General features: G+C 48.6%; 1 protein-coding gene and 1 pseudogene across 1 annotated transcript; one reads left to right on the top strand and one right to left on the bottom strand.

The window, feature by feature from the left end:
- LOC141978809 (olfactory receptor 52E2-like) lies at positions 1–1,115 on the top strand (annotated as a pseudogene).
- A 22,442-nt stretch (positions 1,116–23,557) lies between these two features.
- Positions 23,558–24,556, bottom strand: LOC141988114 (olfactory receptor 52E4-like). Its single transcript, XM_074953954.1, has one exon. It carries the CDS (start codon positions 24,554–24,556, stop codon positions 23,558–23,560), a length of 999 nt encoding a protein of 332 aa, XP_074810055.1.
- Positions 24,557–25,382: the final 826 nt, after the last annotated feature.

The following is a 25,382-nucleotide window of genomic DNA, read 5'->3' as shown; positions in this document are numbered from 1 at the left end:
AGCCTCCAGTAGTGCATGTAACCGCTCATATTAACATTTTCTTTCCATTCAGGCATTTGTACTGCGACCATTACCCTAGACCCTAGGCACATAAAGTCAGGGGAATGTACGGTACATGCAGGAGACACCTTTCTGCCTCAGAGTTAGATGCCTTCTTCCCTATTCCATGTCAGATTCCAATACAACCGACTTCACCAACCCCTCCACCTTCATCCTGTTGGGCATTCCTGGCCTGGAGGCAGCCCACGTCTGGATCTCCATCCCCTTCTGCACCATGTACGCCATAGCTCTCTTGGGGAACTTCACAATCTTGTTCATCTTGAAGATGGAGCCAAGCCTCCATGGGCCCATGTACTATTTCCTCTGCATGCTGGCCGTCACTGACCTTGTCTTGTCCACGTCCATCCTGCCCAAAACACTGAGTATCTTCTGGTTCAATTCCAGGGAGATCAGTTTCAGTGCCTGCCTCACCCAGCTGTTACTTCATTCATTGCTTCTCGGTGATGGAGTCTGGGATCTTCATGGCCATGGCTTTGGATCGCTATGTGGCCATCTGCCATCCCCTGAGACATTCCAGCACCCTGACAAACCCCATGGTGGCCAAGATCGGCCTAGCCATAATGGTGCATGGGGGCATACTTGTAATGCCCCATCCCTTGCTGGCGAGGTGGCGACCATATTGCAGAACCAACATCATCCCCCACATACACTGTGAACACATGGCTGTGGTGAAGCTGGCCTGTGCCGACATCCACATCAGTAGTTACTACGACCTCTTTATGGTATTCTGTGTGCTCGGTCTGGGTGTGCTTTTTATTGCTCTGTCCTATACCCAGCTCCTCATGGCCCTCTTCAACCTCCCCACTAAGGATGCCCGGCTCAAGACTTGTGGGACCTGTGGCTCCCATCTCTGTGCCATCTTAGCCTTTTATATTTCAGCTATCTTCTCCTCTCTCACAAACCGGTTTGGCGAGAATGTGGCCCTGCATTTCCATGTTTTCACTGCCAACATGTACCTCCTGGTGCCCCCCATGCTAAACCCGATCATCTATGGAGTGAGGACCAAACAGATCCTGGGCAGGATGTTCAGGCTACTTACTCATAAAGGAATCTAAAGTTTTCTCCTGGTGCTCTGGCTCTCAGACCGAGCTCCGTGCCGAGCTAGTGACATAGATTCATAGATATTTAGGTCAGAAGGGACCATTATGATCATCTAGTCTGATCTCCTGCACAACGCAGGCCACAGAATTTCACCCACCACTCCTCCAAAAAACCTCACACCTATATCTGTGCTATTGAAGTCCTCAAATCGTAGTTTAAAGACTTCAAGGAGCAGAGAGTCCTCCAGCAAGTGACCCATGCCCCATGCTACAGAGAAAGGCGAAAAACCTCCAGGGCCTCTTCCAATCTGCCCTGGAGGAAAATTCCTTCCCGACCCCAGATATGGCGATCAGCTAAACCCTGAGCATATGGGCAAGATTCATCAGCCAGATACTACAGAAAATTCTTTCCTCGGTAACTCAGAACCCACCCCATCTAATATCCCACCACAGGCCATTGGGCCTATTTACCATGAATATTTAATTACCAAAACCATGTTATCCCATCATACCATCTCCTCCATAAACTTATCGAGTTTAATCTTAAACATGGTGCTTGGCCCTTTTTTCCTGAATCCCTGACTGGGCAGTCAAGGAGACATTAAACCCTTTTCTGATTTTACTGTGCTGTGTCAGCGTGGCAAACTGGGAAATTGGTCTTTGTACAATTCAGTGAGTTGCCACCTCTCTAATTGCTGGTCACTGGACCGCTCAGGCCCTGTCCCTACCTTGTCTCACCCTCTTCTCAGCCTATTTCCCCAAGACCCCACCCATGTTGCTCACTCCTCTCCTCCTCCCAACAGTATATGGATCATCTCTGCCTTCTTCCCTCCCCCCCCCAAGCTTGGCTTCCCCTGCTCTGGGGCACGGACAGGAGCTGCTGCAGCCTGACAAGGAGCCAGTGAGTACAGAGAGGATGTAGTGCTGGGGCAGACAGGCCAATCAGGAGCATAGAGGGAAGCCAGGAAGCCTTAGAAAATCAGCTTAGGATTGGAAGCAGGGTTGTGTGGCAGGCAGGTGAGATTGTGCATCATACAGCTTGTGGGCACTAAAGCTCAGCTACAAAGTCCTGAGGGAAGAGACCATTGTGTGGCTTATTTCTTTAGGTTTCGACTCCCTTTTGTTCCTCCTTGCTGGGACCCTGTAGCAGACAGTCTCTGCAGTGGATATGCGGTGGGAGACCTTTACCCTGAGCCAGGCCTTGGGGGCAGGGCAAGGAATCAGCTTTGAAGCTCGGAGGACAACAGCTGAGAGAGGCGGAGGGATCAGCCCCTGCATTATCTGGGAAGGCGGAATGCTGGGCAGAGGCCGGGGTGGCTTCGGTAGCTGATAAGGAGGGAGATAAACCACACACCTGCCATTAGCCGGGTATTTACACATGTACATGGCACCTTATCTGGAACTACAGGGGCCTATTGCCCAGGGGCTGAAGCTGAACAGTGAAGCTGAATCTAACATATGCTCTGCATGATGATTTTGATCATTACATTTAGAAGCTCTTTAGCTAGGACAGACAGCGATAAAGTGATTTACCCGAGGCCACACAATGAGTCAGTGCAAGAGCTGAGAATAAGAACTGGGAGTCCTGAACTCTCAACAACATTGCTCTGGTCATGAACTGGCATTGCTCCTGTCATAAAAATAAAGGGAAGGGTAACCACCTTTCTGTATACAGTGCTATAAAATCCCTCCTGGCCAGAGGCAAAATCCTTTCACCTGTAAAGGGTTCAGAAGCTAAGGTAACCTTGCTGGCACCTGACCCAAAATGGCCAATGAGGGGACAAGATACTTTCAAATCTGGAGGGGGAAAAATGTTTTTGTCTGCCTGTGTGATACCTTTGCCGGGAACAGATCAAGGATGCAAGCTCTCCAAGTCCTGTGGAGTGAGTAGGTAATCTAGCTAGAAAATGAGTTCGGTTTTGTTTGTTTTTTGGCTTGTAAATTCGCTGTGCTGGAGGGAATGTGTATTCCTGTTTTTGTGTCTTTTTGTAACTTAAGGTTTTGCCTAGAGGGATTCTCGATGTTTTGAATCTGATCACCCTGTAAAGTATTTACCATCCTGATTTTACAGAGGTGATTCTTTTACCTTTTCTTTAAATAAAATTCTTCTTTTAAGAACCGGATTGATTTTTCATTGTTCTTAAGATCCAAGGGTTTGGGTCTGTGTTCACCTGTACCAATTGGTGAGGATATTATTATTAAGCCTTCCCCAGGAAAAGGGGTGTAGGGCCTGGGGGGATATTTTGGGGGAAGACATCTCCAAGTGGTCTCTTTCCCTGTTCTTTGTTTAAATCACTTGGTGGTGGCAGCATAGGGTTCAAGGCCAAGGCAAAGTTTGTACCTTGGGGAAGTTTTTAACCTAAGCTGGTAAAAATAAGCTGAGGGGGTCTTTCATGTGGGTCCCCACACCTGTGCCCTAGATTTCAGAGTGGGGTAGGAACCCTGACAGCTCCTCTGGGTTGTATTAGATGCAGTGAGGCTATTTGTGTGTCATAATCAGTGGAGTTGATGTCCTTCTTAAACAGGAGGAATTTACTAAAGAAACAGCTAAACACTACAGCCACAGAAACAGGTTTCCACTTGCTGCCTGGAATTCTGCACAGTGCATAGAGCCCAATGAAGTGCAGCAAGGAACCAAATAGTGCAATGTGTGGCTCTATGGCTCTGATTACGGCTTTTCACTTGCAAAACACTAGAAATAATAAATAATTATCTCTAGTTATTGCACGGAGAGGCTGTGCCCAAGGTCACCGTTTGAATCCGTGGGAGAGCTGGGACTCTTTACTCCAAGTTCATGGGTCTCTGCTGATGCTTTATCTCTAGTTAAATGACATGGGAAAAATCCTGAGCTAGTGGAAGTGGAAGCAGCCCCACTGAAATCACGGGAGATCCCCTAACTAGAGAAACGAATGGAGAGAGCACCAGGCCTTTGTGCTGCTCCATGGACCGAGGGGTAATGGTCTCAAGTTGCAATGGGGGAGGTTTAGATTGGATATTAGGAAAAACTTTTTCACTAAGAGGGTGGTGAAACACTGGAATGCGTTACCTAGGGAGGTGGTAGAATCTCCTTCCTTAGAGGTTTTTAAGGTCAGGCTTGACAAAGCCCTGGCTGGGATGATTTAACTGGGAATTGGTCCTGCTTCGAGCAGGGGGTTGGACTAGATGACCTTCTGGGGTCCCTTCCAACCCTGATATTCTATGATTCTATGATTCTATGACCATACGAGCCAGGTCTGAGAGAGATTAAGAAAGAGATTAGTAGCTAGGGACTTGTGGGCTATGTTCCTGGCTCAAGACACTGCCCTTCCTGCTGCCTCAGTTTCCACATCTGTAAAAGGGAGATACCTCCTGGGAGTAGTGAGCAAGAGTCTGTTAAGCACAAATCAGCGGTGTCCATGTGTCACCGCACCTCACTAGGACATAGCTGAGGATGTCAAATTCAGGACAAACTTCTGAGAAATGGGGCAGACTCACCCCAGACTGCTGGTTATTCTATCATTAGAACATTATTTGTTGGGCCAGCAACAAACGTAAACTTCTGTCTCAGCACATTGGTTAACAAGAAGCCAAAAATGCAGTCTCCTTAGGCATCCCTGCCCTTGGCTCACCACTCAGACACTGACATATATGATGAGTGGTTAGTGAAAACCAGTTTCACCACATATAAGGTCGTTCTGATCTCAATAGATCAGGCACTTAGCCAGGTCAACATATAACTCACATCCAACCCAATAATTGGCTGCTGCCAATTCTTCAATCAAAAATGAAAGGGTTAATACTAAAAGAAAAGAAGAGTTATAAATAGATAATAGCTCATCTACATGCAAACGATTTTTCAGCGTTCAGAGTTCAGGATCACAGCAGTGACGGAATGCACTGCTAGCTTGCAAAATTCTCTCTGGAAACTACCCAAGCAAATTGGGGGTGGTCTGTCCTTGTTCAGAGCTTCCTGTTTGGAAACCCAGTCTAGAAAAATGAAGACAAGATGGGGATATCTCAGCGTTCCTTCTATATCCTCTGCCTGTGAATGGAATTTTATTGTCCCAGACAAAGCCACAGCCTCTGTTTGTGGAAAATTATTGGCCCAAGATGGAGTACAATGTCACATGAGCATGTCATGTGTCCTTACAATCTTCGATGATTCACAGGGGCAGGCACTGTCCATATTCTTGCTGAGGCATGTTTCGTCTATGGCTCATTGTGAGAGCTAAGTGTCCTTGATGGGCCATCAATACATAGATGTCTGGCCTTATCTACCTTGGAGGTATTACCCGGGAACACAGCACATGTGTAAGACAGGAGTACATTGCCAATAATTATAACTTCAGATACAAAAAGGATACATGCGTATAAACAGGAGAATCATACTTAGCGAGTCATAACATTCCCATGGACACCTGACAGCACGTACTTCGTACAAGATTTGTTGAGACTGTACAACAGCAGTAGCAACAATGATAAAAATGGTCATATTCAATAATTCATCATCACACCATGTTCTCGTCCCATCGTGGTGCTACAGCTGCTAGCCACCTAAGGAAGGGGCACTGTCCGGGTTCGAGCAGGGCAAGCAGCTGGGACACAAGAACCACTGGAGGACGGGAAGAGCAGATAAAAATCTGTTTTGTCACAGGGAGCCTGCTCCCTGTACAAAGAAAGGAGGAAAGAGTTCTTTAAAAGTGAGAGGTGGACATCTGTGAACGTGGCTGTTTCCTCCAAGCATCGCCAGCCAGCCCCTTTGGCGTTCAACAACCTTTACTTGTGTTTGACTAAAGCATCTTCCAGAAACATGCCCAGGGCTAGATCCACAAATGCACTTAGGTAAATACTGAACTTAACCGCCACTACCTTTCTCAAAATCCCAGCTCGTCTGCTGCCTGACCCTGCAGGAGCCTAAGGTTCGGCCAGTAGCCTGCAGAAAGCAACCTGAGTGTTGACACTGCTCCTCAGCTAACGAGATGGGGAGATAGTGGGGAGAATCCTACCAGAATTAACACCTGAGCTAAGACTCTGAGCGTCCCTGTGTGTGTGTGAATCCGTGTGCGTGTGAGTGCACATCCGTCCATGTGTGTGCACCCCAGCTGCTCAGAGTCTTAGCTCAGGTGCTAATTCTGTAGGATTCTCTCCACTATCTCCCCAGCAGGCCCCATCCGTTAGGCATTCTCAGACCACTCTTCCTGGATGGGGCCTTGCAGGTCGGGAATCTGTGTGTGTGTGTGTGCATATGCATGCATGTGTATGCGCATGTGTGTCCATTTGTGTGTGCAAATGAATCCGTGTGTGTGTGTGCATGCATGTGAATCCATGTGTGTGTGAGTACACATCCGTCCATGTGTGTGCACCCCCAGAATATCCCATAGCCCAGTGGTTTAGGGCCCTCACCTGGAGTGTGGGAGACTCATTTTCAAATCCCTGCTCCACTGAAGGTTTATCTGTACAAAGTGGTACAGCAGAGAGACCGAGAGCCGCACCCAGAATAGCCATTTGCCTGGTGCTCAGGGCACTCACGTGGGACATGCGACACCTGTGTTTAAGTCCCTGCTCCAAATTAGGTAGAGGAGAGATTTTGGATCTGGGTCTCCCACATCGCTCTCAGGTCTTTCACTAGATAGTTCTGACCTGTCCTAGGCGCCTCGCTCCAGGAGAGGGCTCAGAGCTGACAATCCCATATGGAAAGAGTACCTCTCTCTAGCCCATCAGCCAGGCCCCTAGAGGCTCAAAATCAGTGGGAGTTAGGTGCGTAAGGACCCTGTATGGGCTTTGGAGACCAGAGGGGCTGAACTGGAGGGTAGGGTAGGAATAAATGGTAGATTTTCAGAATGGAGAGGGGTAACTAGTGATGTTCCTCAAGGGTCACTTCTAGGACAAATCCTATTCAATTTATTCATAAATGATCTGGAGAAAGGGGTAAACAGTCAGGTGGCAAAGTTTGCAGATGATACTAAACTGCTCAAGATAGTCAAGACCAAAGCAGACTGTGAAGAACTTCAAAAAGATCTCACAAAACTAAGTGATTGGGCAACAAAATGGCAAATGAAATGTAATGTGGATAAATGTAAAGTAATGCACATTGGAAAAAAAAAAGCCAACTATACCTACAATATGATGGGGGCTAGTTTAGCTACAACTAATCAGGAGAAAGATCTTGGAGTCATCGTGGATAGTTCTCTGAAGACGTCCACGCAGAGTGCAGCGGCAGTCAAAAAAGCAAACGGGATGTTAGGAATCATTAAAAAAGGGATAGAGAATAAGACGGAGATTATCTTATTGCCCTAATATAAATCCATGGTACGCCCACATCTTGAGTACAGTGTACAGATGTGGTCCCCTCATCTCAAAAAAGATATACTGGCATTAGAAAAGGTTCAGAAAAGGGCAACTAAAATGATTAGGGGTTTGGAACGGGTCCCATAGGAGGGGAGATTAAAGAGGCTAGAACTTTTCAGCTTGGAAAAGAGGAGACTAAGGGGGGATATGATAGAGGTCTATAAAATCATGAGTGGTGCGGAGAAAGTGAATAAGGAAAAGTTATTTACTTGTTCCCATAGTCTAAGAATTGGGGCCACCAAATGAAATTAATGGGCAGCAGGTTTAAAACAAATAAAAGGAAGTTCTTCTTCACACAGCACACAATCAACCTGTGGAACTCCTTGCCTGAGGAGGTTGTGAAGGCGAGGACTATGACAGGGTTTAAAAGAGAACTGGATAAATTCATGGAGGTTTGCACATTGCTTTATCCAATTCCTCCCATTGTTTCCAAGGTACCCCTAGATCAAAGGGCCAGTCCACATCTTTTGGTTCCCAGACAATTTATAATCAATCTTCTTTCCTTGCAAATTTTTCCTTTTTCTGGTTCCATTTTTGCACCCCTCTTGTGTTGAGTTCATGGACATTATTCCATAAGCATAATGTCCAGTGCCTGTGACTAGAGTACCCCAAGAGCTGTAGAAGTAGGATTTTATGTTCGTATAATTCTATATCTGAGCTGATTTCAAGGCAGTAACAGACCTTCTAGGGTCACCACTTTGTTGTAGGTTTAGGATTTTAAAATAAGTAAAAGAATGCAATGATTGTTTTCTCTTGCATTGCAATTTGATGTTCCTGTTCAAATGCTCTGTGTAAATTAATTCTTTGTTGTGTGTGTAGCGATGCGAGACTCACTCCTGTGGTGCCTCCTTCTGGTCATCCAGTGAATTAGCTCACCAGCCTCCAGAACACCCCCTGCCAGCCAGTGTCCCACCTCTCGCTGGCCCCGGGTCCCTTCTGGACCCCAGTGCCCCTTTATCTGGGGGGTTCTGCCCCAGCAGTATCCCCCCCAGTCTCTGGGTCTCCCTTCCCCAGGGAACCCCCAAACACCCTAATCCCACCGTGCCTCAGCCTATGGGCTACCGAGAGTCACCATCTAGCCCCCTTTCACTGGGGCCGACTGCAGTCTGTATAAGCCAGTCATCATAGGCAAGGGGGGGTAGGACCTACAGCCTCTATCCAGCCCCAGGATTCCCCTTTGCAGCCCCAGAACCTGTTTGGGCCCTGCAGCCTGGGGGTTTTCAGGTGGTAGTTCCCCAGCTCCTTCTGCCTTCTCCCAGTGCTGTCCCACCTCAGGCTCCTGTTTAGCTCCCAGGCAGCCAGTCCTTCCCTCTCTGCAGTCAGAGAGAGACTGCCTGTTCCTGGCCCACTGCCCTCTTACAAGGGCCAGCTGGGCCCTGATTGAGCTGGCCACAGCTGCAGCTGCTCCCTTAATCAGCCTGGGCTTTTCTCCCAGCCCCTAACCCTCTCCCAGGGATGGCTTTAACCCTGTCAGGGCTGGAGCTGGTGACCACCCTGGTACAGTGTGAATGAGGAATGTGTGTGTTAGGAGATAAGTGTGAAGGCCATCACCGAACCAGATGTTCTAGGGAGGAACTGAAGACAGATACAAGGGCAGCAGGAGGCTTGACGACTCTAAAGATGAGACAGGCACCTATCAATGGGGACAAGGTAGCTGTGATCAAAACCAGCGTGGGATAACTCCCTGAGAGACTTGATGATAAAGGATGAGAAGGACAATTTAAGAAACCAAGCACTCGTCAAACAACAATTGATTACAGCATGATGGTGCAAAACTCATTGGTCCCAATGGAGGAAAATCACTGTATAAACAGGGGGCCTTTCCAGGAAATGTTGGGTTCATCCTGCCAAGACTTCCCCGGAGCATCATGTCACTACCAACAGAACCCATCTCCTACCTACCCGCGATCAACCTAGCTGGCCACTAGATTGATCCAGACTCTGGACTGGTAACTATAATATTGACTGGCGGGACAGTGTGTGTGTGTGTGTGTGTGTGTGTGTGGTGTGTGACTGAATGCATATGATAATTGTTGTATCTTCAATAAATGTGGCGTATTAACTTTTCCCCTGAAAAAGATCCTCTGTGCTTCTTATAAGTATAACAGAACCTTTGCTAAGCCTTTGCTAAACTCTCCTATCTTCGCTCGAGCTCTGGTATTCTTCATCCTAAAATGTAATTCAAACAGCACAATCTTTCCACCAGACAAATAATGCAAAGCAAAGCAAGCATAAGCAGCAAGTCAATTGCAAAAGTCGTAGCACCATATCCACACTCCCCATCCAGGATCTGTTTGGGATATCCTCCTGTGCAGTTAGACATTCCCCTTTTATCTCTGTAAAACAAACCAAAAAGTTATTTAATCTTTGAACCACAGATTTAATTGTGGTGTGTGTCACGAAGTGTGGGGGAGTCCAGGCCCTGCACCCCTCTTCCTGGGATTCCCTGAGACTCTCAGCCAGCCAGTAAAACAGAAGGTTTATTGGACAACAGGAACACAGTCCAAAACAGAGCTTGTGGGTACACCCAGGACCCCTCAGTCAAGTCCTTCTGGGGGAGCAGGGAGCTTAGACCCCAGCCCTGGGGTTCCCTGCGTTCCTCCACCCAGCCCCAAACTGAAACTAAACCCCCCCCAGCAGGCTCCCTCCTGCAGCCTGTGTTCACATTCCCGGGCAGAAGTGTCACCTCCCCCTCCCCGTCCTGGCTCAGGTGACAGGCTCTCAGGTCTCCCATCCCCAGGGCACATTCCCAGGTCAACACTCCCCCCTCCCTGCTGCATCACATCCTCACATCTCTCCGCCCTGCGAGACTGAACTGAGCGGGGTCACTGTGACCAGTGACCTGGGGAAGTTCAGGGCCCCCTCTCCAGGACAGCGCATCCACTATCAGGTTGGCACTTCCTTTCACGTGGACCACGTCCATGTCGTAATCCTGCAGGAGCAGGCTCCACCTCAGGAGTTTGGCGTTGGCTCCTTTCATCTGATGCAGCCAGGTCAGGGGAGAGTGGTCGGTGTACACGGTGAAGTGTCGCCCGAAGAGATAGGGCTCTAGTTTCTTGAGGGCCCACACCATGGCCAGGCACTCCTTCTCGATGGCCACGTGGTGTTGCTCCCGGGGTAGCAACTTCTTGCTCAGGTACACGATGGGGTGTCTCTCCCCCTTTTCATCCTCCTGCATTAACACCGCCCCCAGTCCCGTGGCTGAGGCGTCGGTGAACACCATAAAGGGCTTGTCAAAGTCTGGGTTTGCCAGGACTGGGCCACTGACCAGAGCCTCTTTCAGCGCCCAGAGAGCCTCTTGGCACTGCCCGGTCCAGACCCCCTTGTCTGGCTTCCCCTTCTTGCATAGCTCAGTGATGGGGGTGGCTATGGTGCTAAAGTGGGGCACAAACCTTCAATAGTATCCTGCCATCCCAATAAAGGCTTGGACCTGCTTTTTGGTGTGGGGAGCGGGCCAGTCTCTGATCACCTCCACCTTGCCCGGTTCCGGCTTTAGGCGGCCGCTCCCCACCCGATGGCCCAGGTAAGATACTTCAGCCATCCCCACCTTGCACTTCTCCGCTTTGACAGTCAGCCCAGCCCCCCGGAGTCAGTCCAGCACTTGTCTAACCTGGGACACGTGGTCCTCCCAGGTCTGGCTAAAGACACAGATGTCATCAATATACGCCACGGCAAAACTCTCCATCCCCCTCAGGAGCTGGTCCACCAGGCGCTGGAAGGTGGCCGGCGCTCCCTTGAGCCGAAAGGCAGGGTCAGAAACTCATAGAGCCCCAAAGGGGTGATAAAGGCCGATTTCAGCCGGGCATCTGCATCCAGCGGCACTTGCCAGTAGCCCTTTGTAAGGTCCATGGTGGTAAGGTACCGAGCTCCTCCCAGCTTGTCTAGGAGCTCGTCCGTCCTGGGCATAGGGTAGGCATCAGATACAGTGATGGCATTGAGCTTCCGATAGTCCACACAGAACGGGACAAACCCGTCCTTTTTGGGGACCAGCACCACCGGCGAGGCCCAAGGGCTGGCCGATGGCTGGATCACCCCCAAAGCCAGCATGTCCCGGACCTCTCTTTCCAGGTCCTGAGCAGTTTTCCCTGTGACTCGGAAGGAGGAGCATCTTATCGGCGGGTGCGACCCTGTCTGCACCCGGTGGACAGTCAGATTAGTGCGTCCAGGCTGGTTGGAAAACAGCTGTCGGTACGGATGCAGCACCCCCCTGACCTCAGCTTGCTGGGCAGGGGTGAGCTGATCCGAGAGGGGGATTGTTTTCAGGGGGGAACCAGCTCTGGTCCCAGGGAATAGATCTACTAAAGGGTCATCTCCCTGCTCCTCCCACTGTCCACACACGGCCAACACCACATTCCCCCTGGCATAATATGGCTTCATCATATTCACATGGTACACCCGGCGGTGGTGGGCCCGGTTCGACAGCTCCACCACATAGTTTACCTCATTGAGCTGCTTGACAACCTTGAAAGGGCCCTCCCAGGCGGCCTGTAGTTTGTCCTTTCTCACGGGGATGAGAACCATCACCTGATCCCCGGTGGCGTAGGCACGGGCCCGCACCATGCGGTCATACCAGACCTTCTGCTTCCTCTGGGCTCTGGCCAGATTCTCCCTGGCCAGGCCCATGAGTTCAGCCAGTCTCTCTCGGAAGATCAGGACATACTCCACCACTGACTCTCCATCGGGAGTGGCCTTCCCCTCCCACTCGTCTCTCATCAGGTCCAGGGGGCCCCTCACCCTCCTTCCATATAACAGTTCGAAAGGCGAAAATCCGGTAGACTCCTGGGGCACCTCCCTGTACGCGAACAGCAGGTGAGGTAAGTACTTGTCCCAATCCTGCGGGTGCTGGTTCATAAAGGTTTTCAGCATCATCTTTAGCGTCCCATTGAACTTATCACCCCCAGTCCAATGGGCTGGTGGAGATAAGCTGAGGCCCAGTCGTGCCGGACCCCACATTTCTCCCACAAGCACCGGAGCAGGGCCGACATGAAGTTGGAGCCTTGGTCTGTCAAGACTTCCTTGGGGAACCCCGCTCGGCTGAAAATGGTCAGGAGCGCATCTGCCACGGTGTCTGCTTCAATGGAAACTAAGGGCACTGCCTCGGGGTAGCGGGTGGCGAAATCTACCACCACCAGAATGTATTTCTTCCCCGACCGGGTCGTCTTGCTGAGAGGCCCCACGATGTCCATGGCCACCTTCTGGAAAGGCTCCTCTATGATGGGCAAAGGTCTCAAAGCTGCTTTCCCCTTGTCCCAGGCCTTCCCCACCCTCTGACGGGGTCACAGGATCGGCAATACTGCCGGACCGTGGTAACAACCCCAGGCCAGTAAAAGTTCTGTAGCAACCTCTGCCAGGTGCGCCGGATTCCCTGGTGCCCTGCGAGGGGGATGTCATGGGCCAGGTACAATAGCTTGCGGCGATACTTCTGGGGGACCACCAGCTGCCTCCTGATCCCACAGGACTCCCCTTCCCCTGGGGGAGCCCATTCTCGGTACAGGAACCCCTTCTCCCACACGAACCTCTCCTGGCAGCCTCTCCTCATGGTCCGTACCACCCTGAGGTCGGCCAGGTCCCTGAGCTTCTGCAAGGAGGGATCTTTCCTCAACTCGGCCTGGAACTCAGCGGCTGGGGAAGGGATGGGGCCCGGTTCCCCCTCAGTGGCTAGGTCTGAGGCCTCAGCCTCTCTGAGCCGTGCCCCTCGGCTCTCCCTCCCCACCAGGGTAGGGTCCTGCGCCTCCGGTGTGGTACCCTCCCCAAGGTCAGGGCGCAGTGCCCCTCGCCGGCTCTGGCTACAGGTCACAACCAGGGCGGTCTGGGGCTTGCTTGGCCAGTCCTCTAGGTCTCCCCCCATCAAACCTTCAGTGGGCAAATGGTGGTGCACCCCCACATCCTTGGGGCCCTCCTTGGCCCCCCATTTCAGGTGTACCATTGCCACAGGCACCTTAAATGGGGTCCCGCCCACCCCTGTCAGGGTCAGGTAGGTGTTGGGCACCACCCGATCTGGGGCCACCACCTCGGGCCGGGCCAGTGTCACCTCCGCGCCCGTATCCCAGTGTCCATTGACCTTCCTCCCATCCACCTCCAGGGGAACAAGGCACTCTCTCCGGAGGGACAGTCCCGCACCCACCCTGTAAACCGAGCACCCTGAGTCCAGAGCCTCCAGCCCTCTGGCGGGGCTGGCCTGGGGTATTCTTCCCTCCGGAGCAGGTGGTAAGCTGGCAGCCCCCCTTACCTGGGTCATCTGCCCCTCGTCCACCTGGGTCCCTACCCAGTTAACCCTGGGTAGGTTGGGTCTGCTCAGTCTGTCCCTGAGCCCGGGGCACTGGGTCCGTACGTGGCCTCTCTGGCCACAGTGATAGCAGCTCAGGTCACGTCGGTCCCCTCGAGCGGGTCAGAGGGGCCCGACGCCAGGCATTCCCCTTTGGAGGGGGTTCTCCCTGTTTCCCCACTGGGAGGCCCCATGGTGACTCTCTCTCTGCATCGGGGGGGGGCCTGTTCTTTTGGGACTCCTTCCTGCTACCCCCTAACCGACTGTTCACAAACTCGTCGGCCAGCTGCCCTGCGTGCTGGGGGTTCTCTAGCTTTTTGTCTACCAGCCACAGCCTCAGGTGGGAAGGGCACTGTTCATACAGTTGCTCCAGTACGATTAGGTCCAGCAGGTCCTCTTTAGCTTGGGCCCCCGCTGTCCACTTGCGGGCATATCCCTGCATCCGGTTGACCAGTTGTAGGTAGGTGACCTCAGGCGTTTTACGCTGACTCCGGAACCTTTTCCGGTACATCTCGGGGGTCAGCCCAAGCTCCCGGAGCAGGGTTTGTTTGAACAGTTCGTAGTCCCCTGCCTCCGCCCCTGTCATTCGGCTGTAGACCTCCAAGGCTTTGGGGTCCAGTAAGGGGGTGAGAAACTGGAGCCTGTCTGCAGTGTCAACCCTGTGCATCTCGCAGGCATTCTCAAAGGCCGTCAGGAAGCTATCTATGTCCTCCCCTTCCTTCCGCTGGGCCAGGAAGCACTTGTCAAAGCTCCTTGGAATGACCTCCCTCAGTCAGGGTGCCCTCCATCCAGCCAGGCACATGCCAAAATATTCCATTGGTTTAGTCCAAAAGCAGCTGATTCTCCTTTAGAAAAGGAGTTCCTAGAATTACTGGATCGGCCTCTTGATCTATGCGTTACCTAGGGAGGTGGTAGAATCTCCTTCCTTAGAGGTTTTTAAGGTCAGGCTTGACAAAGCCCTGGCTGGGATGATTTAACTGGGAATTGGTCCTGCTTCGAGCAGGGGGTTGGACTAGATGACCTTCTGGGGTCCCTTCCAACCCTGATATTCTATGATTCTATGATTCTATCTGCAACATTTGTTCTCTACAACAAAATTCCTCAGCTGCATTTCTGAGTATAGTTACTTTCACTGAATAATCATCTTCCCCATCACTCCTTCCCCAGTAAAGGATGCTGCTGAATTAATCTCAGATACATATTGAGTCAAGTCACAATTTCTATTTACAATATTTACACCAGCCCCACTATCCAGTAGAGCATCTTTGGGTCCATTATCTCCCATGATGAGGGTTGTCTTAGTTCTCCCGTTCAAGTCCCACCTTAATCTAATTATCATCTCCCACTCCTGGGGACCCAATTCCAGTGGGAGCAACCTGTCACCAGGGCCTCCCTATGCAGAAAGTGTATCAAAGCCTTCACATTGCATGGCTGCAATTCCCCTCTGCTCTTTAAAAACTCACTCTTCTATCCTTTGCATATTTTTGATCAATTCATCTGTGGGTTTCCCATCCCATTTATCCATATCTACTCCCCTCAACTTCAAGTACTTCCAAGGAATGTTTCACATCGCATGTCCTGCTTTCTGAGGCGCACGCCGACCATTCCACCATCTACCTCCCTGGGGTGAGGCAGACTGTCCTCTGCCACAGCCTCTCCCACTGCCTCCTCATTTATACACAGTCTCATTCGAATAAGTCACTATTTAAACAAACAGCACTCTAGATTTTGTACCATCTACTTGGCTTCCCCCTTTCATCATCCGCTGGCACACTATACAATGATCCAACAAATCCCAAATCCCGCAGTTTGGGCCCGACTTACCGAACTATTACTACACAGCTGTGATGGGTTGCCCTGAGGGTGGAGCCCGGGACTGTGGGACAACTGTGTTATGCTTATAAGCAGCACATGGGATTTTTTTTTTTTTTAGGGGAAAAGGCAATACTCCTCATTTATTGGAAATACAACAATTAGCATATGCATTTAATTGCACATACACACACACTGTTTTGCCAGTTGATGTTATAGTTACCAGGTTAGAGTCCAGATTAATTTAGTGACCAGCTAGGTTGATTATGGGTAGGGAGGAGCTGGGTTTTGTAGGTTGCAACATGATGCTTTGGGGAAATCTTGGCAGGAAGAACCCAAAGTTTTATGGCAAGGCACTTTGTTTATATAGTGGGTTTTTTTTTATTGGGACCAATGAGTTTTGCACTGTTATGCTGAAGTCAGTTGTTGTTTGACGAGTGCTTGTTCTTTTAAATTGTTTTTTTTCTAATTTTTAATTTTGTTTTTTAGGGAGTTATTTTATGATGGTTTTGATTACAGCTATTTTGTTTTTATTGATAGTTGCCTGTTTTATTTTCAGAGTCATTAATTTGCCCTTTTTTGATATTTCAGTAGGGGCATGTTGCAACCTCCTGGTGCCCTTGTGTCTGTCTTCAGTTCCTTCCTAGAACATTTGGTCCAGTGATGGCTTTTATACTTATATATATATAGAGAGAGTATATAAATTATTTATACACAAAACAGAATTGATTTACACAGCACATTTGAACAGGAACATTAAATTACAATGCAAGAGAAAAACAGCCATTGCATTTGTCAAGGTTCCTTCCCCACTCTGAACTCTAGGGTACAGATGTGGGGACCTGCATGAAAACCTCCTAAGCTTACTTTTACCAGCTTAGGTTAAAAATTCTCCAAGGTACAAACTATTTTACCCTTGGACTTCCACTGCCACCACCAAACTTTATCTGGGTTCCTGAAAAAACATAATTTGGAAACATCTTTACCCCCAAAATCCTCCCAACCCTTGCACCCCACTTCCTGGGGAAGGTTTGGTAAAAATCCTCACCAATTTGCATAGGTGACCACAGACCCAAAACCCTTGGATCTTAGAACAATGAAAAACCATTCAGTTTCCTTACAAGAAGACTTTTAATAGAAGTAAAAAGGAATCACCTCTGTAAAATCAGGATGGTGAATACCACTACAGGGTAATTAGATTCAAAACATAGAGAATCCCTCTAGGCAAAACCTTAAGTTACAAAAAAGACACACAGACAGGAATATCCATTCTATTCAGCACAGCTCTTTTCTCAGCCATTTAAATAAATCATAATCTAACACATACCTGGCTAGATTACTTACTAAGTTCTAAGACTCCATTCCTGTTCTGTCTCCGGCAAAAGCATCACACAGACAGACACAGACCCTTTGTTTTTCTCCCTCCTCCCAGCTTTTGAAAGTATGTTGTCTCCTCATTGGTCATTTTGGTCAGGTGCCAGCGAGGTTACCTTTAGCTTCTTAACCCTTTACAGGTGGGAGGATTTTTCCTCTGGCCAGGAGGGATTTTAAAGGGGTTTACCCTTCCCTTTATATTTATGACAGCATTTTTTTACATATTTTAAAATGCTAAACCTACAACTAAGAGGTGACCCTAAAAGGTCTGTTACTGCCTTGAAATTAGCCCAGACACAGATTTTGGCTGATGCAATTTTACCAATGGCCCATTAGACCATTCCTTTTTCTCTTTAGAAAGGGTGACTTGCACGATATGATTAAATTATACACCAATACATTTAATACATGCTACATTATTATTTTTCATTTTTTATTTTAAATTATACAAAATACAAACATAAAACCCTACTACTACAGCTGTGCCCCCCTGACTCCAGCCTCTCCAGTCTGGGCTGTCTCTTACAGTGCCTTGCTAGTGATTGGCAGCAATCCCTCCAGGTGCTGTTATCACTCAGCACAACTGCATTATGGAGACCCCACACTCAGCTAGATTGCATGAATGCTCCTATAGCCACTCATGAATCACACAGAGAAAGGCACCAGCCAAATCCCCCCAGCTCCCAGCACTGCACCTCAGGAATACGCCGTCTAATTTATTAATTGGTTCACCACTTCGTCAATGGAAAGTGGATATACACCAGTCTTTGAAACCTGAGCAATTTACCATTCACTTCAGGCAAACTCACTGGTAAAGTTAAACAGTTACACAAGTTTAGTGACTATAAAAGATAGATTTTAGGTGGTATTAAGTGATAGACAAAAAGTCAGAGTTAGTTACCAAAAGAAATAAAATATAAGCACGCAGTCTAAACTCTCAACCCTATTATACTGGGCAACATCTAGATAAAGCAGTTTTTCTTACCCCACTGGATATTGCAGTCCATAGTATACAGATTTCCCCTTTGAAATCCTGGTCAGTCCCCTCAACTGGAGTCTCAAGTCTTCAGCGTCCTTGTCGCTTGCAGAGTAGGTGGATGAAGGAGAAAGGCCCAGCATGTGGCAACTGTGTTCTGTTTTATATCAACAGTCCCATGTGCTTGGGGAGCACAAGTCCAGGCATGTCTGGGGGGCATTGCTGAGTCCACCAGGCAAGGCTGAGAGATTCTCCTGGTGTGGCCTCATGCCCGTGAGTCATTGAATTGTAGCTCCCTTGCTGGACAATGGTTGTTGATGAGTTGTTTGACACCTCACCCAGGCATTGGTTACTTTCCTTGCTGTTGCCTCTGGGGGAGCTAATATCTGTCTGATTCCCCAATTTACGGCATGTTTTAGTGACAACCATACAACACAATTCTCATAACTATATTTGCATTAATGATATACATATGGATAGAGAAATGACTCTCAGCATATCATAACCTTTCTCCTCATACCTTACAAGTCATGCTTTATATGTAAGATCATGCTTATATAAAAATAAGGAATATGGAGGATTCAGGACGCTCACTCAAGGTATAGAATGTCATAATTGCTAATAAATTCTTGTCCAGTCCTTCAAACATATCAGTCCAAAATTCCCTCTGCTTCAAATCTAATGCCATCAAAGAATTGGCTGTAATGTGATTGTTTTCTATAGTCCACACAAAATTTTACAGTGCCGTCCCTTTTGGGGACCAAGACCACAGGGCTGCCCACAAGCTGTCAGATTCCTTAATTACTCCCCGGTCCAACATGTTTTGTATCTTTGTACAAATTTGCTCTTTCCCCTTGCCAGTGGCCCTGTAAAGCCTGGAAGAGGAGGTTGTGTCCCTTTTGTGAGGATTTTATGGGACACCAAGTATGTTTTCCCTGGCTTGTTGGAAAACACCTCACAGAAGTGATAACACCTCCCCCCTTTTGCGGCTTTTAACTCTCTACAGATTTCAATGCTTTTCAGAGTTGAACCACCTTGGCATTCAGCCATCGAGGGCCACACAGGGGAGCTTTCTGGGATCCTACAGGTCTTTTCCTCTCTTGACACATTGTACAAGACCTGCAATAATCCCCCACATCATTCTGTATTCCTTGCCAGTAGTAATTCCTCTTTAGCCTGTCATAAGCCATCTGAACCCCCAAGTGACCAGCAAAAAGACCAGGATGAGATACCAGCATCAATTCCCCATGGTGCTGGCTGAGTACAACCAACTGCTTCTAGCATTGCCCAGGGCCTCTGGTCCTCCTACAGGAGCTTCTCCATACAGCTTCCCATCCTCTTCAAAAAAACTTCTCCCTCCGCTCCCTTCCTGGAGTTCCCTCTAGGACACATTTTCTTATGCTTTCTACAGTGCGGTCTGCCTTTTGCTTATGTGCAAATTCCTGACAGCTAGTACTTGGGACAACATAGAATCATAGAATCATAGAATATCAGGGTTGGAAGGGACCCCAGAAGGTCATCTAGTCCAACCCCCTGCTCGAAGCAGGACCAATTCCCAGTTAAATCATCCCAGCCAGGGCTTTGTCAAGCCTGACCTTAAAAACCTCTAAGGAAGGAGATTTTACCACCTCCCTAGGTAACGCATTCCAGTGTTTCACCACCCTCTTAGTGAAAAAGTTTTTCCTAATATCCAATCTAAACCTCCCCCATTGCAACTTGAGACCATTACTCCTCGTTCTGTCATCTGCTACCATTGAGAACAGTCTAGAGCCATCCTCTTTGGAACCCCCTTTCAGGTAGTTGAAAGCAGCTATCAAATCCCCCCTCAATCTTCTCTTCTGCAGACTAAACAATCCCAGCTCCCTCAGCCTCTCTTCATAAGTCATGTGCTCTAGACCCCTAATCATTTTTGTTGCCCTTCGCTGGACTCTCTCCAATTTATCCACATCCTTCTTGTAGTGTGGGGCCCAAAACTGGACACAGTACTCCAGATGAGGCCTCACCAGTGTCGAATAGAGGGGAACGATCACATCCCTCGATCTGCTCGCTATGCCCCTACTTATACATCCCAAAATGCCATTGGCCTTCTTGGCAACAAGGGCACACTGCTGACTCATATCCAGCTTCTCGTCCACTGTCACCCCTAGGTCCTTTTCCGCAGAACTGCTGCCTAGCCATTCGGTCCCTAGTCTGTAGCGGTGCATTGGATTCTTCCATCCTAAGTGCAGGACCCTGCACTTATCCTTATTGATCCTCAGTTACTGACAACATCCCCCCTGCCCCTGGCCCTAGGGACATGTTGCCTTTGGTTGGGCAGAGGCCTGACTCTGCCTCTCCCCACCTTGGGAGCATGCTTCCCCCCTGCATTACCATGTCAAGAGAACCCTCATTCACCTCCCCAGTGGTTTCTAAGGTTCCATCACCGTTCCCCAGGCTCCCTCTGAGACACACACTTCCATGCTCTCTAGAACAGGATCTATCCCTGGTTTAGCTGAGACAGACCTGCAGCTACCAGCTGGAACATCCTTCTCACTGACAGTCAATACACACTCTTACCCCTTTGAGAACCCTACACAACACTTCTTCTTCCTGTGAGTTACCACCCCAACAGTCTTGGCCTTGTGGAAAAAAATCATTCCCTACCAACATGCCCACTGGGAGGTCCTCTAGCATTCTTACCATTAAATCACTTTCCAAACCTTCCCACTTCACATGAATTTTCGCTAGTGGCATGTGGAACCTGTTCAGACCCTCTCCCTTAATCTCAGCCATTTGGCCTGGTAAAATATTAGCCTCTGGGACAACACTTGGTCAAACCAGAGAGATATGGGCCCCAGTATCCCTCCACCCAAGGCACTCTGTGCGATTAATCTTGACAACCTTAATGTGTTTCCTGTCTGTTTCACCAGCCCCTGTGTCCACCAAGCAGATGTGGTAAGTTGTGGGGGTACCCTCTGGGGCCCTGGGGCTGAGGACAACTGTGCCAACATAAGTGGCCATCTTTTAGTCTTCAGGGATCTCATGGAGTACACACAGCCTCTCAAAGGTGATGAAATATTCAGTAATGTCCCTTGTCTCCCTGAATGCAGGACACAACCATTCCCATTTGTGGATTTTTGGAGAGGTGGGACTCCCTGGTGTGTGGGGGCTCTGGTTACACTTCTCTATCAAGTCCAATTCATGCTTCCTTTCTTTCTCCCTTTCCTCCACGGCTAGCTTCCAGGGCTCAATTTTTTTCTCAGCTTCTGTTTCAGTTCCATGGCTCTTCAGTGTGCAGCTTTTTGCCCAGCATCCTCTGCTTCCATAGATCTCTGGTGTGCAGCTTCTTTTCTGGTATTCTCTGCTTCAGTCTGCAGTCACTGTAATTCCATATGTCTTTTGTGTTCTTTCTCCTTCTCTTCTGCCTGCAATCTGCAGAACTCCAGCTTCTTACTAGTTTCACTTTCACTCTTTTTCCTGCTTTTCTGTCCCTACTTCCCTTGCCCTAAATAAGCAAACAGAAAATAACAAACTGGTAACCTCTTTGACTGATCTCTAGCCACCATATTTAAAACTAACTTAAAATCATCACCAGTGTATGAAGTGCCAATCTCACTCAGAGACATAAGCTGTGCATATGACTCTCCTGCCTGCACCAATGTGACAGGTTCCCCCTGGGGTGCCATCTGGAACTGGGATACCACTGACCCCCCTTACCCACCAGCCTGGGATCCCTTTACACTGTACTTCTGTGGCAAGCTGCAAAGCCCTGTCTAGCCTGCACTTTCACAAGCACACATACAGGTAGGGACACTCCAAGATGCAGTTACGTGCAGAGACTGTGATCAGCCCTGAATGGGAAGGCTCCAGCTTGGGAACTTTCCAGCTACACAGGCACGCACCCCCTCTGGAGTGTAAACCCAACATTATACAGGGAATTGTACAGCATAAGTTCATGAAACTCGCCCACTCCCTCAATGTAGAGAGGAATATACAACAGCTTTCTGCCCCAAATTATGACTCCATCAGACTGCTCTGAGACAAAGAAAAAACAAGTTGATTAACTACAAAAGACAGATTTTAAGTGATTATAAGGGATAGAAAACAGATAAATGGAAAAAAGGCAAATATAGCGCCCACCGTTAGAAAAGGGAAGAAGGAGAACCCAGGGAACTACACACCCATCAGCTTCACCTCAGTCCCTGGAAAAATCATTGAGCGGGTCCTCAAGGAAACCATTCTGAAGCACTTGGAGGAGAAGAAGGTGATCAGGAACAGTCAACATGGATTCACCAAGCGCAAGTCATGCCTGACCAACCTGATTGCCTTCTATGATGAGACTACTGGCTCTGTGGATGAGGGGAAAGTGGTGGACATGATATATCTTGACTAGCAAAGCTTTTGATATGGTCTCCCACAGTATTCTTGCCAGCAAGTTAAAAAAGTGTGCATTGGATGAATGGACCATAAGGTGGATAGAAAGTTGGTTAGATTGTCGGGCTCAACGGGTAGTGATCAATTGCTCGATGTCTAGCTGGCAGCCGATATCAAGCGGGGTGCCCCAGGGGTCGGTCCTGGGGCTGGTTTTGTTCAACATCTTTATTAATGATCTGGAGAATGGGATGAAATGCACCCTCAGCAAGTTTGTGGATGACACTAAGCTAGGGGGAGAGGTAAATACACTGGAGGGTAGGGATAGGATACAGAGGTACCTAGACAAATTAGAGGATTGGGCCAAAAGAAATCTGATGATGTTCAACAAGGGCAAGTGCAGAGTTACCTAGGCCGGTGGTGGAATCTCCATACTTAGAGGTTTTTAAGGCCCGGCTTGACAAAGCCCTGGATGGGATGATTTAGTTGGGGATTAGATTCTGCTTTGAGCAGGGGGTTGGACTAGATGACCTCCTGAGGTCTCTTCCAACCCTAATCATCTATGATTCTATGGATGCATGGTGATCCAACAGCATGATCTGTGTTTCCCTATCCTCTCTCTGCCAGAAGCTGGAAATGGGAGACAGGGATAGATCATTTGATGGTTACCTGTTCTGTTCATTCCCTCTGAATCACCCGGTATTGGCCACTGCCGGAAGACAGGATACTGGGCTAGATGGACCACAGGTATTACTGAGTATGGCCATTCTGATGTTCTTATACGGACTGCAGATGTATCTGCTGCCACTGTAACCCACTCGACCCCACTCCCCTTCCAGAGCTGAGATAGAACCCAGGAGTCCTGACGGGGACTTTCTCTGCAGAGTTAGTAACCAAGTAAGAACATACATAAAAACTTTAAAATGAATCAGTGGCTCTTAAGTGACTTGCCATAAGATGTAAGAAAATGTTAGTATTATAGCTGAGTGGGTCTAATAATTATTTAATTTTCTTTCTTTCATATACAAACTAGGTACAGTGCTCCTGGCAGCTAATTGATAAGTTATCTTCTAAAGAAACAGTTAGTGGAAGGGATAGGGCAATCCGGGGGTGGGGGGTGGGGGCGGTCTCTCAGGGATCCAATTACCAGCAATTAGAAAGGTGGAAACCCAATGAGTAGTACATAGACCTATTCCCCGGTTTGTCATGCGGAATCAGCACAGTAAGGTCAGGAAAGGATTTAATGTCTCTTTGACTGCTCAGTCAGTGATTCAGGGAGGAGGGCCCAGCACCATCACACCAGCCAGCTCTGCACGGAGCTCGGTCTGAGAGCCAGAGCACCAGGAGAAAACTTTAGGTCCCTTTATGAGTAAAGAGATGGAGCAGCCTGTCCCGGATCTGTTTGGTCCTCACTCCATAGATGATGGGGTTCAGCATGGGAGGCACAAGGAGGTACATGTTGGCAATGAGAATGTGGAAATGCAGGGGCACATTGTGGCCAAACCGGTGCGTGAGGAAGGAGAAGAGAGCTGGGATGTAAGAGGCTAAGATGACAAAAAGGTGGGAGCCACAGGTCCCAAAAGTCTTGAGCCGGGCGTCCTTTGTGGGGAGGCTGAAGATGGCCCTGAGGATCTGGGTATAGGACACAGCAATAAAACACACATCCAGACTGGACAGAAAGAAGGCCAGAAAAAGGCCGTAGTAACTATTGACACTGATGTCAGCGCAGGCCAAATTCACCACGGCCATGTGCTCACAGTACGTGTGGGAGATGATGTTGGTTCTGCAATATGGCCAGCGCCTCACCAGGAAGGGATAGGGCAGTACGAGCATGCCTCCACGCAGCACCACAGCCAGGCCTATCTTGGCTACCACTGGGTTTGTCAGGATGGTGGAATGTCTCAGGGGGTCACAGATGGCCACGTAGCGATCCAAAGCCATGGCCACGAAGATCCCAGACTCCATCACTGAGATACAGTGAATGAAGTACATCTGGGTGAGGCAGGCATTGAAATTGATCTCCCTGGAGTTGAACCAGAAGATGCTCAGCATTTTAGGCAGGGTGGACGTGGACAGGCCCAGGTCAGCGACAGCCAGCATGCAGACAAAATAGTACATGGGCCCATGGAGGCTTGGCTCCATCTTCACAATGAACAGGATGGTGAAGTTCCCCAAGATGGCTATGACGTACAAGGCGCAGAAGGGAACGGAGATCCAGACATGGGCCGCCTCCAGGCCAGGAATGCCCAGCAAGATGAAGGTGGAGGGGTTGGTGAAGTCGGTTGTGTTGGCATCTGACATGGAGTAGGGGAGAAAGTGTTGAACTCTGAGGCAGAAAGGTGTCTCCTGCATGTACCGTACATTCCCCCGACTTCCAGTATGTATCTAGTGTGATGGTCTCAGTTCAAATGCCTGGGTGGAGAGACAATGTTAATATGAGAGACTACATGCACTGCTGGAGGCTGTTCTCATGGGTGAAGCAGATTGGTGGCTCTTCAGAAACTGAAAAATGACATTTTCATTATACAGATAAATGAATTATGAACAACTGACCTTACTAAGGCCAATTCTATTTTTATGGTGCTTCACGCATCAATAATTCCTACACATCTGGGACTGTTTAGTTTAGAGAAGACAGAAAGAAGGGGGCATGTGATAGAGAGAACAAAAGAAAAGAATGAAAGTGATTACATTCAAATGGACAAACAGAGAAGAGTTCCAAACCTGATAGGAAGAAAAAATGTAGACAGAAAAATGGAAATGGAAGTTGGAAGTTATTTAAACCATGATTCCGCAATGAAGGAAGCGGAGAAATTTGGCTAAAAACCCAGTTCAGTGGCAAACTGAAGTCAGCAATTGTGGGGAGGGGAATAGATAGGAAATGGGGGAAAAGGAAAATATATAGGAAGTAATACAAATTGGAAGTTATGAACATTGATAAGGGACTTTAAAGACATTAGGAAAAAATCCATGCTTGGCAAGTCTAAGGATACCAAAAAGGAGGTTATTAAGTATATTAAGAAGAAAAGAAATATTAGAGAAGATTTAGGCCAATTCTTAGAGCGAGAAAGGAAACTTGTTAATATCTCAGAAAATGTAGATATGTTCACAGAATATTTTTGTTCTGCACTGGGAAAGAAGCAGTATGAGGTACTCATATCACATGAGGTGATGGAAT

This window comes from Natator depressus, chromosome 1, assembly GCF_965152275.1.
Source record: "Natator depressus isolate rNatDep1 chromosome 1, rNatDep2.hap1, whole genome shotgun sequence".
NCBI classification, from domain to species: Eukaryota; Metazoa; Chordata; order Testudines; family Cheloniidae; genus Natator; species Natator depressus.
This window is presented reverse-complemented; position numbering and strand designations above follow the sequence as displayed.

Coding starts and splice junctions, on each gene's coding strand:
- LOC141988114 (XM_074953954.1), bottom strand. CDS start 24,556: ATGCAGGAGACACCTTTCTGCCTCAGAGTTCAACACTTTCTCCCCTAC.